The sequence below is a fragment of the Camelus ferus genome, chromosome 3, assembly GCF_009834535.1.
Source record: "Camelus ferus isolate YT-003-E chromosome 3, BCGSAC_Cfer_1.0, whole genome shotgun sequence".
NCBI lineage: Eukaryota > Metazoa > Chordata > Mammalia > Artiodactyla > Camelidae > Camelus > Camelus ferus.
The window spans coordinates 38,903,067-38,916,919 of NC_045698.1; the positions used below are offsets into that span (position 1 = coordinate 38,903,067).

At 38.8% G+C, this 13,853-nt stretch overlaps 1 protein-coding gene across 4 annotated transcripts in view; it reads right to left on the reverse strand.

Annotated features, from left to right (window-relative positions):
- Nucleotides 1–13,853, reverse strand: part of PDE4D (phosphodiesterase 4D) — a 1,019,286-nt gene that overhangs the window by 314,399 nt on the left and 691,034 nt on the right. Inside the window, exon 1 of one of the 4 annotated variants that reach the window (XM_006180362.3) lies at nucleotides 6,508–6,749. The exons of the other annotated variants lie outside the window; for them this stretch is intronic. Coding sequence (XP_006180424.1) covers nucleotides 6,508–6,596 — 89 coding nt within the window. The 5' untranslated portion in view covers nucleotides 6,597–6,749. Of the gene's footprint in view, nucleotides 1–6,507; nucleotides 6,750–13,853 lie in introns of those variants that run through there. 4 annotated transcript variants of the gene reach the window in all.

The window sequence follows — 13,853 nt, forward strand, 5'->3', positions numbered from 1 at the left end:
ATTTGTTGTTTTGGGGATGTCTGTCTTTTGCATTCTATTTACTTCACACACTCAAGAGCTAGAGAGGTCTTAGGGCTTTTCAATGTTGGCTGATGGGTTTGAGCAGATGAGCTCTGGGGCCTCTTCAGCTTTAACCTTCTGTTCCATGAATATGGGGAGAGGAAGTAGAGCATCCTCACTCTTGTCGGGGGTCTAAATACATCGGCTGATCACATCATTCGTTTAATACATAGACAGCCAGCACCTACCATATGCCACACACCTATCCAGGCACTGGCAATACAGAGGTGGAAAAATATATAAAAATTGCTGCCACATGGAGCTTCCATCCTAGTATGTATTTATAATAAGTAACTTAATTTTAGGATTGTCTATGTGCCAGGCATGACATACGACTAACACACAATGCTCACATCCTTCCATTTAACAGATGAGGAAACTAAGGCCCACTGATGTGAAATAGCTTGACCAGTGTCTCACAGCTGGAAGTGAAAGTGTGGACACTGAGACCTCAGCAATGCGAATGGAGAGCCAACCAGCTCTCAACCACTACCCCCCACACCTGTCAAGGTGAGCTTCATTTTCTGTGGGCAAGTTAGTTATAGGGAGTTGTTTATAGGCCAGCTCTATGTGCTCTTCTGTAACCAAGAGTGGTTCCAATGATAACAGCTAACCTCAAAGTAATTTACAAAAGAAGCATCACAAAATTGGAAATGGAGACAATGCTATTAAAGAAGTGGCAGGCAGGCCTACTTTAAGGTACATTTTTCATTTAAGGGCACACCAGCCCTTTGAAGTAGACATTTTTATTTTCCATTGACAGACAAGGAATCTGCTAATGGAGGTTAGGAAATTGTCCAGTCAGGAAAGCAGCAGAGTTGCCATTCAAGCTTGATCTGTTTGGCCCTAAAGCCAAAGTCTCCCTCCTCTCTCACACTGTGCCATGCTCGGTAACCAATACTGTTATTCTCATATGATGGTTGTGTTGCCTATTAACGGAACTGTTTTACTCATTTTCCATGTGGCTAATATTACTCACAATTTGGAATGTCATTGAGAATGCCATCTTAATACTCAAAACGGTGGCAGAGGAATAAATAGGCACGATATGGGATGAAGTTGACCTCTGTAGCTCAGAGAACCTTCTGACTCCTCCGAACAGCTGGCCAAGGAGCAACATTTTGGCAGTAAAATACAACCACACGACCAGTGTTTCTGGCCACATGAAATGAGCCAGATGGGAGTCCACGAAGCAAAACCCAGGTGGAAGACAGAAGCTGGCCACAAAAATCATTGATTAGCTTCTTTTTTCTTTCCCTTGAGAAACACTTACATTTGGATACTTTTGCTTAACACTACTTTAAACCAATCTCAATCAGGTAAGAAGACTGTTTAAACATTATTTAATAATTTTATGTTTTGATTGATCACTAAGCCCTGTTCTATATCAAATTACAAGGTATTCTTTTTTCAGAGGCAGACTCTGAGTTAAGTAAATGAGGACAGTTCAGTGTATTAGAATGACACCTCTAATTATGGAACTTCCTTGTGTGGTGATGAGAGGATCTAGCCAGGAAACGGGAGGCTGGAGAGTAACTAGACGTCTGGCCTCTACGGCAGACTGCCAGGGGTCAAACTTGGGCAAGTTTCGTAAATTCTCTCTGCCTAGCTTCCTCATCTGTAAGATAAAGGCACTGCTAGTCTCCCTGGTGGGATTGTTCTGCGGGATGAAATGAGATAACATATGTACAGCCCTGGGAATACGGCACAAAATAAATTCTCAGTACAAATTAGATCTTCTTGTTCTTACTCAGGACTTCCGACCACATGTGTGTTGTGTAACTTCTGATCCCTGAACCTCCAATTCTTCTTTTCTTATAATTACACTCATCCTCTTCACTTACCCTAAAAAATTGAATGAGATGAGCTATGGAACAGAACACTAAAAAGAGCAGTTATTAATATCTGTTACATCTGAAAAGCTTTAAAAAATTTTTAGAAAATGCTATACAATAGGAGGTACTCATATGATACTTACAAAGGTACATTCCAGTGTATTGATTTGTTGGGGTGGCACTCATTTCTCTTTCTAAGACTTGAGCTCTAGCCAGCATTTTCTAGTGAGCATTTCGACGTTTAACTTGACAACCACTGATGTGCAAAACTTTGGTTTTGGTAGGAACAAAGAGAGCTAAGAGACTGCATTCTCCTATGGGCCCTGCTCATATCTGCTACTATAAAATCTCCAGATAGTAGATCTATAGCAGATTTGAGCATCACTTTCTAAGACAAATACAGGGGAGGACTTAAGGTTATCTAGGATTTTTGTTCCAGCACATATTCAATTATGTAGTAGATCCCATGACGTCTATTAGTATAAGGGGCAAGAAAAATGTGCTTTCTGCTGCTCGCCTGTGGGACGTCAGTGAAACACCTGCCCTGAAAAGTGTCCTGGATGGACACTTTTCTATTTGTATAGCGCCCACCCCATGCTCATCACATAAAATGTCCCTTTCAACAGGCCTGTTTGAGAAGACAGGAAAAAGTTGTGTGACTTGTTCTGATTGGAAGACAAGAGCATCTCTGGAAGAGTAACTTTTCCTATTTAAAGTTTCCTTGCATATTACTACAATTTTAAACAATAATGTCTTTAAAAAGACAAAATATCCCAGCGTTCCCTTGGGGAGCTGTCAGAGTCCACCAACCTGCTAAGTCTTAGCTCCTTGTTGTTTCTTTGCTTCCCAGGTTATTTTCTTCCTTTTTTTTTGTTTTTTTTTTGGTTGTTTGTTTTTAGGTGTTATATTTAAACCTTTAATATGAGTTCACTCACTCACATTGTTTTCTCAGATCTGATGTGAGTACATCACTCCCCTCCCTCCTCTAAAACAGATATGAGAGGTGTGGCTCTAAAGTAATGAATCCAGGCCCTCGGAGGGAAAACAGTCTTCTTATTATGTAATCCTCTTCCTGTCTCTGACTCTGTACCTGTGCCTCTCTCTCCTCTCTTTCTTTCTCTCTCCCTTTCTACATCAAAATAAATTTGGATTAATAAGCTATATGTTAATCATTATTTGGCTCGCTCCAAAAGTGTACTTTACCCACAAAACATACAAACTCATCACTGCTAAAAAACCACTTTCAACTCTTTTGTAAGCATTGTATAACTCCCAAGGTATTTCTCAGAGATCAACATTCATCAAATGTATATGATTTGCTGTTACTTTAACCAGTAAGACTCTCTACAGACTTGGCTTTCCTTCATCCTTTCCCAGGGAGGGAAAACAATGCCAAGAAAAACATTTCAGTTTAAAGCCACGTGTATCACCTGGATCACACAGGATACCATTCAATCTCCAAAGGAAAAAAAAAATGACACTATCCTAGACACGTGTGAGGATCTTACAGAATATACAATTATTTTTCTTAAACAAACAAACTTGTAAAGGAGAAATTCAATACAGAAATGTTGGCTAATGCCCAAGTATTCCAGTTGCTTCAATAGTGGAATTGTATCTAAGGCCTTGCATTTATTCTTTTTTTTTTTTTAACGGCAGTACCAGGGATTGAACCCAGGACCTTGTGCATGCTAAGCATGTGCTCTACCACTGAGCTATACCCTCCCCCCTTTCTAAGACCTCTCAAAGGTCAAGATAAGCTGAAGTGACTTCCACATTTTAAGGATCTCAGATGTTAACAAAGAAATGAAGAAATACAAAAACTGGGTTGCCAAATTGTGGGATATTTTAAATGCTTACGTCAAATAGCTTAATGCTTTTAACTCCAGGAATGCTATGCAATGAAACCGTGCCATTCAAAAGATAACTGCAGAACTTAAGAGCGTGTGTGCGCATGCGCGCTCGCGCGTGTGTGTGTGTTTGTGTGTGTGTGTGTGTGTGTACATACATAAATACTTTGACTCATGGTGCATTTGAGGTGGTGTGGTCTGTTAAAAGTTTTTGTTTTTTTAAAATTGAAATATAGTCAGTTACAATGTGTCAATTTCTGGTGTACAGCATAATGTTTCAGGCATACATACATGTATTCCTTTTCATATTCTTTTTCATTATAGGTTACTACAAGATATTGAATACAGTTCCCTGTGCTATATAATCTGCTAAAAGTTTAAAGCTATATGATAAGTATCCTTTTTCTTTACTGTCAGTACGGTGCTGTGGCTGAAAGCATAATCCGTTTGAGCACAGAGAAACCACTGAAAATGTGAGATCAGAGAATCCACGTGCTGTCCCAGCTCCAGAATCTTCCACCAGACTCTCGGCCGTGATAGGCCCTGATCTTATCAGCAAGCTGCTTTTTTGAACAAAAGGGTCATACCAACTAAGAAAGTGTAGTAAGATGCTTCATCAAAGATGCGTTAATAACATTCCCGTGGCACATAAGGGAGCCTCTGGCCTCAAAAAATGTATAGTTCAAATGGGGAGACAAAAACAGGACCCCCAGAACAGTAAAGACAGTACATAAAAATAATTAAATTGACCATTATATGGGCAATTCATATTCAGATTAAAAGCAAATGAATGAGTGACAAAGTCTCTCAAGTTTCAAAAGAGACTGGCCCATGATGGCTATTCAAGATGTCATCCTCACCTCTTAAACTTGTTAGGAAAGAAGCCTGTTAAAACTAGCTGTGCAAGGCATTTAAATGTATAGAAAATACATCCTTAGACATTCCAGTGCCTGTTGTATTTTGGAAAGGATCTGATGGACCAAAGGAAATTGAAAAACCTTCAGCAGACCAAGAAGGCAAGTTTTATAATATATCTGCAAATTATCCCATAGGGCTTAAACTCTGTATTTCTTGACATTTCCGGAATTCTTTAGTCCAAGGTGCTAGGGCTTTCGCCGTACCCAGCAGTTACGTATTTAGGAACTTGATACCAGATCTCAGTGATGAGGAGAGCCTAGAAGCCACCACCCGTTGGAAACACGCACAGTAATATTTACAAGTGTTTGATGAGCATACAACTTAGCACATAAGAAGCCTGAGATGTGCATGCAGTAGAAGGCAAAGCATACAGTAGGCATTTAATTTCTAATGTTGAATCATATTCTTAACTTTAACAAATTAACATAATTAACAAAAATAAATGATGTTTATTTTGTTTTGAAAAAGTAGTAGATGGAAGTGCTACTTACACCTTTAACTGTCAACTTTTATTTTTCCCTTGTCAAAATTTGCTTATGCACTAGGGAAGTCTATAATTTGATATCTCTGATTTTAGACTTCCTTAAAAAATTCCAAAGGCACTCTCTTTCTGACAGTCTAAGACAAATAATTCTTTTTTTTAAAATATATAAATTCTCATTTATTTTAAGCACTAAATATTTCCACATCAAATAATGAATGCCACTAATTTACTTAGGAGCTTATCTACAACTGGATACTGCACTTGTTATTAATGCTCACATTTTTAAAAAATTATCTCTGTTATATTTTAAGAAGCTAATATATATGTATTGCTCACAATTAAGACAAATAATTCTTGTGAATTCTTCTGAATCCAAACTTGGAATGTTTTCCATGGAAATATATCAGAAAACATTTTACTCCAAACATAATGCGTACTTCTGTATAGGCCTGATAGTTTCCAGATACGTTACATTTGGTCTAAATAAGAAAGACCTTATTTTCTTGAGATTTTGCAGACAGTTTCACCTCCGCTTGCTATTGATGAAATAGCTTGCAGTGCTATAGACCAACCCATCAGAGACAAATAATGCGTGAAGAATCAGTCTTTCCCACGTAAATATCTAGAACCCTGAAGCGAAGAAGGAAATCAAAGATTTTTCTGTGTCATCATTTTTTTTCTAGTTATTTGTTTGAAATAGGCTAACTTGGATGTAAAGCAAAGGTGTCACTGACAAATTGTTGAGATCATGAGGTCAAGACTTTTCATATGATTTCTACAGCAATATTTAGAAAGAACAGATTACTAACATATTGACTTCCATTTCATGGTGTCTAATTCTCCTGGGTAAGATTAAAACTCTGAATTGCCCCCTGGACCATAGAGATAGTTTCCACTTTTCCACGGGAATGTGACCTGAAACAACACAGTGTTTTGTTTTTGCTTGCTTACTCAGTTAACCAAACAAGAATCCTTTCCTGACATTTAAAAGGTTAACAGAAAGTGTGAGCAATTTTGGCTACATAAGTCCATTAGGCGTGCTAAGACACTCGTCTTCAGACGCCAGTTATAGAAATGCTTTTTTAAGTTCACTCTTTAACTCCCCAAATCAGCTTTCAAGAGTTAGCCAACTTCCTTCTACTTCTGCCAGTGCCAGATACCCCCCAACCATGTTAAGGTTCACATCTTCTTAGTTCCTATTTTGCACACTGCCAGTTCATACCGCCAGCGTAACACAGTTTAAGAAATAGAAGTTGCATAGATCAACGCGAAGGGGCAAAGGATTATTTGCAAGGGGCCTGAAGCTACAGAGGTTGATGGACAAAGATTCTTCCTAGCCACAAGAAGGAAAGAGTGATACCTGTAGGACTTTGAGAAACGCAATCTTGATTTGACTCGTGCTGAGGGTCCTGGCACTGTGGCTCCCCGAGGATCCCAGACAAATGCCATTTGTAAAGGAGATGCCACGACGGCTGGAAACAGCGGGAAGTTAGAGTGGGTGCAGGGCCCTGGGGCTGGAGGGCCCCACACGAAGCAGGAGGCACTTATGGCTGAGTGAGGGCATTTCCTCTGTGCAGTGCTCAGTGCGGCCGGGGAGGGGACAGGCTGGCTGAGGCGGGCTGGAAGGATGGCCAGGACTTCCTGCTGCATGACACTTGCCCTTTACGACACAGCTTGCTTCACTCCGACCTTATCTCATTAATAACGTGAGAAACACTCCCTTGCAAATGTGTTTTTAAATAGAGCCCCAATTAAACGACACAGTCACATGCCACTCCTGAACAGCATAACACACACACACACAAACACACACAGGGTGAAAAGTATGATTGAATTGAGTGAAACTTCCCACCAAGTGTGAAGTTAAAAAAAAGTAAACAGAGGGTCTTTATTTTAGAAAAAGGAAATACATGCCCAGGTCTGGGAAATTCGACCAAGATTTCTAAATTTCACACAACTCAGCTGCCAAATATCATTTTCCTCATTTCAACTGCTCTTAGACACAAAGTTGAACATCATTATTAGCAGACCTTCCATAATGATTTAACGGTCTTGAAAGAGCAGCGCATTCCCTGCAAGTCAGTGTGAGAAGAAAACAGGCAGATCACTTTCAGTGCTTTTGGCAGCTTCTCCCTCAAGGAGCTGCCGCGTCACCTTGGAGGGTGAGTTATAATGTGTGACTCTGACAGCACAGATCAATTTTCTTGCCCATTTTCTATTCCCTAGAAACATTTCTTAAGTCTCTGATAAGTCCCTTAAAACAACCTTCTTTCAAATCAAATAAATGATGAAAGCCAAACTGAGCCCTTCCCATTTTGGTGAGGCATATATTTCAAGATTGTACTCAAGGAGTCAAAGGACCCCAATGCCGTCATCGGTCCTCACCACCAAGTGCTATTTAATGTTAACAACGCATCATAATTCCATCAGTCCCTGTCCAAACACTGCCCCGCCAGCGACCTCAACTGTAAACCAAGGCAGAACTCCACTTCTCCAGGATAAGATTAGAGAGGCTTGGAGTGCCCAACCATGATTTAACCCCCTCTGAACTGGGCAAAACTGGCCAAAAGTTGAACTTGGTGATGATCCGCACATCTGCCAAATTTTGAGACCCCTTCTGGCCCATCTACCTCTTATATACCCAAGGGGTCCAAAGTATTCATGGAGTTTCCGTAAAAGCTCAAGTCAGTAAATAGGACACTTATTTTCACAACATCATCCAGCACACCAGGGGTTCTCGAGAACACCACACGTTCTGTCTCAGCTTTGGGAGTGAGCAATAGAAAACACTTCTATGGTTTCACCTCTTCGTTATCTGACAGATGGCCTAAAAGAGTGCATGAGTGATGATAGCTGGCTGAATGGCAGCGACCTCGGAGGAGCCACGAGTTCAAAAATAAACACGTTCTCTCTGAACCAACTAGCAATATTTTAATGCTTCACAAACTCCACATTTTTGCTTCTGTGTCTGGAGCCTCATTTCACAAGAGCAAAATTGGTGGTCCCCCTCCTGGTGTTCTTTGAAAGGACTGAGAAGGTGCCCAGACCTACACCAACCTGCACTTCCTGATGCGTGAAATTCCACAGTTAGCACTTCATTCCGTTATTCTAGTTAATTTCCGTGTCAAGACAGCTCTTGGGCAATGTACACAGGCCTGGCAGAGTTGACACAGAGCTGAACAACTTGGTGTTTAGGAGAATGGCATCCTCTGAGACTGAAGCCAGACAGTGGAAAAGAACTGGGGGTCTGGATGAAGAGAGGGGATGTCCCTGAAAGCTGGTGGGGGAGGGGGGAAGACTGGTGTGAAGGGAGAGAAGGGGTGGTCACAGAGTCAAGCAAGGGAGCAAGAGGGAAAGGACTGACAAAGATTTACTTCTTTCAGCTCCCGTGCAATACAGAGCTCTCATTTTGCCTGGTGGCATTTAAAATTTTGTAGGTCAAATAGCATCACCGGTTTTTAAAAATGAAAGCTACAGTCCATATATACTACATTGGAAGCAGAAAAATATTGCTTGCTTTATAGTTATCCAAATTGCTCTTGTCACGGCAAGAATGACTCTAGCTTCCTAGAAAGGCTAAAGCCAGCAACAGGCATTTAAAAAAATACATTGTTTTCCCCTGATGGGGGCACTGGAGATTGAACCCAGGACCTTGTACTTGCCAAGCATGTGCTCTACCACTGAACTACACAGCCCCCCATACCCTGAGCAACAGGCATTTTGACTAACACTTGTCATTGTCCATGCCAATTTACATTTTGAAAAGAATGTTGTTAATTGATACCTAACTGATAAAATACAAAGGCATAATAATAATACAGAATGAAAATATTACAGAATGTCTACATTTTTCTAAAAGAAATGTACATTGAAGGAGATGCAAAGTTGTGTTTTTCATTATTGCCAAAATATTCCTTCTGCCTCCCAGCCTCAGTTCTTGAAAGCAGGCATCTAGAGCAGTTAAGCAAGATAAAAACAATGGAGCAACTGTGAAATTATGACTAGGAAAATGGAAACTTTGGTCCCTTTTCCTAATGTGAAATTGGATACAGACACAAGAAGTATCTGCAAATGTTAATGTCCTTTTCTCCTTAAATAATTACTTATCACCTCCTTCCCATTTCTTTTGTACAATTACACTGAATTCCCCCTCGGTTACCAGGTTTCAGCAAGTTCACAGAAATAAGATATTTCTGAGCTGAATAATGAGCAAAGTTAAGCCTTGATTTCAAGTATAAACATGAATATTATTTTGAGGGACTGGCTAGTACTTCACAGACATGAGAATTTAGACAACTAGAAAAAAATTTAAAAAATTAGATGTATACTAGGATGAACCTTCACTGTCATTTATATTTATATTTCAAGTAGCTGTTTATAACTTTCACTTCACATTTACTAAACGGTAGGGAAGGGATATTTTGGATATTTTAATTTCTGTCATATTATGAAGCATTTATTTTCCAGAAGAAGTTTTAGGAAAAGCATGATTGAATGGCACAGAGAGATGCTCCATCTCTGAGACAAACACTTCTTCTACAAGTTGGAAACTAAGCTTAGATCCTGGGGCAAACCAGATTCAGAAATCTAAACTTTGCCTCCACCTCATTCTTATTCACATAATTCCTAACCTCCCTAAAATTGCAAGAAAATGCCCACCTCCTGCCAATAACATAGATTTCATGTTCTGCAGAGCTCTAAATAAGGCGTCTTTGCATCTTGAACATTTCTGGGATTTGGGTTCCAAGATTCCAGATGTTAAAATGGCAAGCTTGGATTTTGGTGTCTGACACAGAGACTCAGAATTTCCTCAGAAATTGCTACTATGAAATAAATTTGAAAAGCCCCAATTTTAAAGGAGGAAAATTAAAAAATATATAAGTAGGAGAATTTAAACATAATCTACATAAGCATTTATTTATACATCAAGTCACTATTTGACAAGTGGAAGTGGAAAGTCTGAGCTAAACTGCAGAGAAACAGTTACATTAGAGGGGTTGCATGATGTTGAAATACATTGCCTCAGGAAACCAGAGCAGGCAGAGATATGGGTTCAGGATAATGCTGTATTTTGAAATAGCTGCTGGTTGCAGATTCAAAGGCAGCAGACGTTAAGGTGGAAGCAAACAACTTCATTTCATTTATCATTTCATGTTCGTGATTCAGCTACCTCTGATAAGAGTTTCATTATAACAATTCTATTTTCAGGGTGATCTGTTGCAAAAGAGTGTGCTGAAAGGAAATTCAACAACCGGACTAGTGCATTTCAAAAACTAGTATTCATTCAGTATATGTAATTGCGGTTTAAACAATTTTTATTATATTAACATAGTATCATAATCAGCTATCAATTATGACTCCAAATGGAAATGCTGCAAAATAATGCTCACATTTTCTCTGAATTGCCTTCAAATGGTCATTCTAAATCTTATACGTGTCTACTTCACTTAGAGGTCAATTATTCCATGTTCCACAGTCGAGGACAATTGTTTTCTATCAGCTGTAACCCAGCAGAGTACCAGAAGAAATTGATAGTATCCCACAGTCTTGGGAGCATTAAGTAAGCATCTGTGTTTTAAGCTGCTTCTAATGCATCTCTTATTCATGTATGTTCTAGGACACAAATAGAAATAAAATGTAATTCAAGAGCTAAAATTATTAAGACATAGAATAAAATAAATGACAAGAGGCATGCTTAAATACAAATAAAAGATAAATAAAACTAGATTGTGAATCAAAGTGCTTTGATCTACACTTAAAGTTTCTATCGACACGTTTCAGAAATGTTTAGCAATTTGGAAAATAATTAGGTCAAGCCTCTTCTTTCCAATAAAGCACTGAGTTCTTTCTAAACACTTGGGCAAATGGAGGGTGAAAGAAAGAGATTAGGGGGGAAGAAATAAGAGGAAAGGGAAAGATATTTTATATTTCTTAAGTGTCTAGTAAGTGACAGACAAAGTCCTAGGAGACTTTTTAGAAGTAGTCAACAGGAAATATTTCTAGAGTCAAATACTTTAAAAAAATTGAAATTAATCTAGGCTAATCACTTGAAATAAACAGCTAAGCATGATGTTTTGAAATGTGTGTAAAAGTCTTTTGGGGTCAATAAATGTTTGTCTAATGTTCTGTATATGAAGATTTTAAAAGTCAGAAAGTTTCTTTTCATTATTGTACTCATGATTGCAGACTGAAAAAAATCCTCCTTAGCTATTGACTGATGAGTGTAAGGGTAGATACAGAATTTCATCTTGAAAGCCACTTCCTCCAGGAAGCTTTCCTGCTTTCCCAGACCAAGGGATGTCTCCACAGCAGTTTGCACTTCCTCTTTGTCACTATCAGCACATTTGTAATTATCTTTTCAATGTCTAGCTTCCCTGATAGACCTAAACATCATGAGGACATAAATTGTGTCTGCTTTCCCACTAGACCCCCAGTACCTAGCAAATGGCTTGGAAAAATAAGTCATAATAATTTTGCTTAATGAATGAATAAACCAGTTATCTCAGGACCTCTTGAAAATAAGAGCATCACCTACATTATATTCTTTTATGTTCTGAAATAGGGGCAAAATTTTTTTCCATGGGTAATTTAGGTGGGACTGCTGTATTCTCTTTTTTTAGATGACGCCTCTGACAAAGCCACAATTGTAGCAATTAATCAGTGAAATAAAATAAAATAACAAAACCAGAAAAACCACCGTACTGTTATGACCAAATGAATTACAGGCCTGTCCTCAGGATTTTTTTTTTTTTTTTTTTTAATGAAACACCATTGGGCAAATATTCAGGGCAGCCCTGGTAGAGGGAATTAGAGCCACAGTTAAGCTATGAATTTGCCATGTGACCTTGAGCACTGTTGCCCAACCTTGTTGAGTTCAGTACGTTGTCCAAATGAAAACCATTGCAAAGAGTTTTTGAGAAGAATGAATAGGGTAATTTATATAAAAGCATTTGGCAAATGCCATCCCAAGTTTTAGACACTACTGCTAATGCTGGTAAGCTTTTTGGGGAACAAGGACAACTATTTTTTATACTGTTAGAAACACTGCCAGTTTTAAGAATTGTCCTCTAAAATGGGTTACTTTACGAGCAAGGTACATAGGCATATCATTTAACCAGTTTCAAAAAGGTACCAATCTTTAGTTTTGTTGGGTTTTTTTTTTCCCCCTCTGTTTGAAATCTTTTTATCCCAAGTGTGTAAGGATAGACTGTCAAGCTGTTATGTTTGAAAGGTTAATCCTATAACAAAAGCTGAATGTTTTCTTTGCAGATTGAAAACCGTCTGTTGGTTCTGTTTACAAGAACTGAAAAAAATTAAGTGGCAAGGGATTTTACTAAACTTAGCTGATGGAATTTTTCTCCATTATTCCAAATCCTGTGCTTTGCCTAAATATAGGAACATTATCATTTTTTTTTTTTTTTGAAAACTTATGGGATCCTGAAGACAGGTTGTTTAATTGGAAAAGCATCTGCAGCACTGATTTCAGCTTCTGCTGGGCTTCTTGTCACCCATGCACCAAATAAGGGCAGAAATGGCCTCTTCAGCTTCTTGGAACTATGTTAACAAGCAAGAAAAAGCAGTGATGGAATTACCAGGCTGAGATAAAAAACTGCTCCCTCAGGAGAAAGAAAAAAGACCCCAAATACCATGAATTTCTAAATAACAACAATCTCGTGCCTTCAACTTTGGCACCATGAACTTTTTCCATGACATTGTTCAGTATCTCACTAAATCTGGATATCCATTTATTGAAGCCAACACCCATAAACGGTCCCATTCCTGGGGACTTATTGCTGACCTGTCACCCCCAGACCCCTTCCTCACCCTGATACTCCCTGTTTCTGTGAAGCAAACATCATGCTAAGGTCAGGGTAATTTCCTAATTCCTTATTTTACTATGATAGTATCAACCACTTATTTCATATTTATTGTATGATATGGGCTTAATATAAGTTACATTATCCTCACAATAATATACCTATGAGCTTGTCTTGTTTTTATTCTATTTTCCAGCTAAGGAAATAGAGGCTTAAAAAGTTAATTTGCCCCTATGATGACACATTCAATGAATAAGATGAGAACTCAGCTCTAACTGTAAAACCTATGCTGTGAACCAGCACATGCCTAGAATGTAAGTGAGCTAAGGAATGAATGAGGGTGAGTCCCTTCTTTGGAGAGTTAAGCCATGAGGAAGTTTTGGATTATCACAGAAAGAACAGATAACAGATATAATAGTTACATAATCTTAGTTAGTCTTCACCAACTCACTGGTAGACATTACTGTGTACCATTTTACAGATGAGACATCTGAAGATCAAAGAGGTTAAGCAACTTGGCTGACATCACAAAATTAATCTCTGACAGCGATGTGAGTCTGAGTCAGTTTTGACTATCTCAGATCTTGTCTTCACAGCAGCTGGTTTACCCAAGCTGTTTAGATTCCTAATTGTAGGCACAAGATTGATCTGTGGGCCTGGGCTGGAACTGAGGTTGCAGTTGGAGGCTGAGCGGACTCAACTGTGATAAGGAGACAGAGAAGCGGAGAGAGGAGGCCTGGCAGGGTTTAGTAAGGCTTAAGGAAAAGCGATAATACAACGTCAGTGTTTGTAGCACTGTGTATCACTCTCCATTTTCCTCTGTAAACTTAATTTAATAATTTAATTTTTTATTGAAGTATAGTTGATTCACAGTGTTGTGTTAATTTCT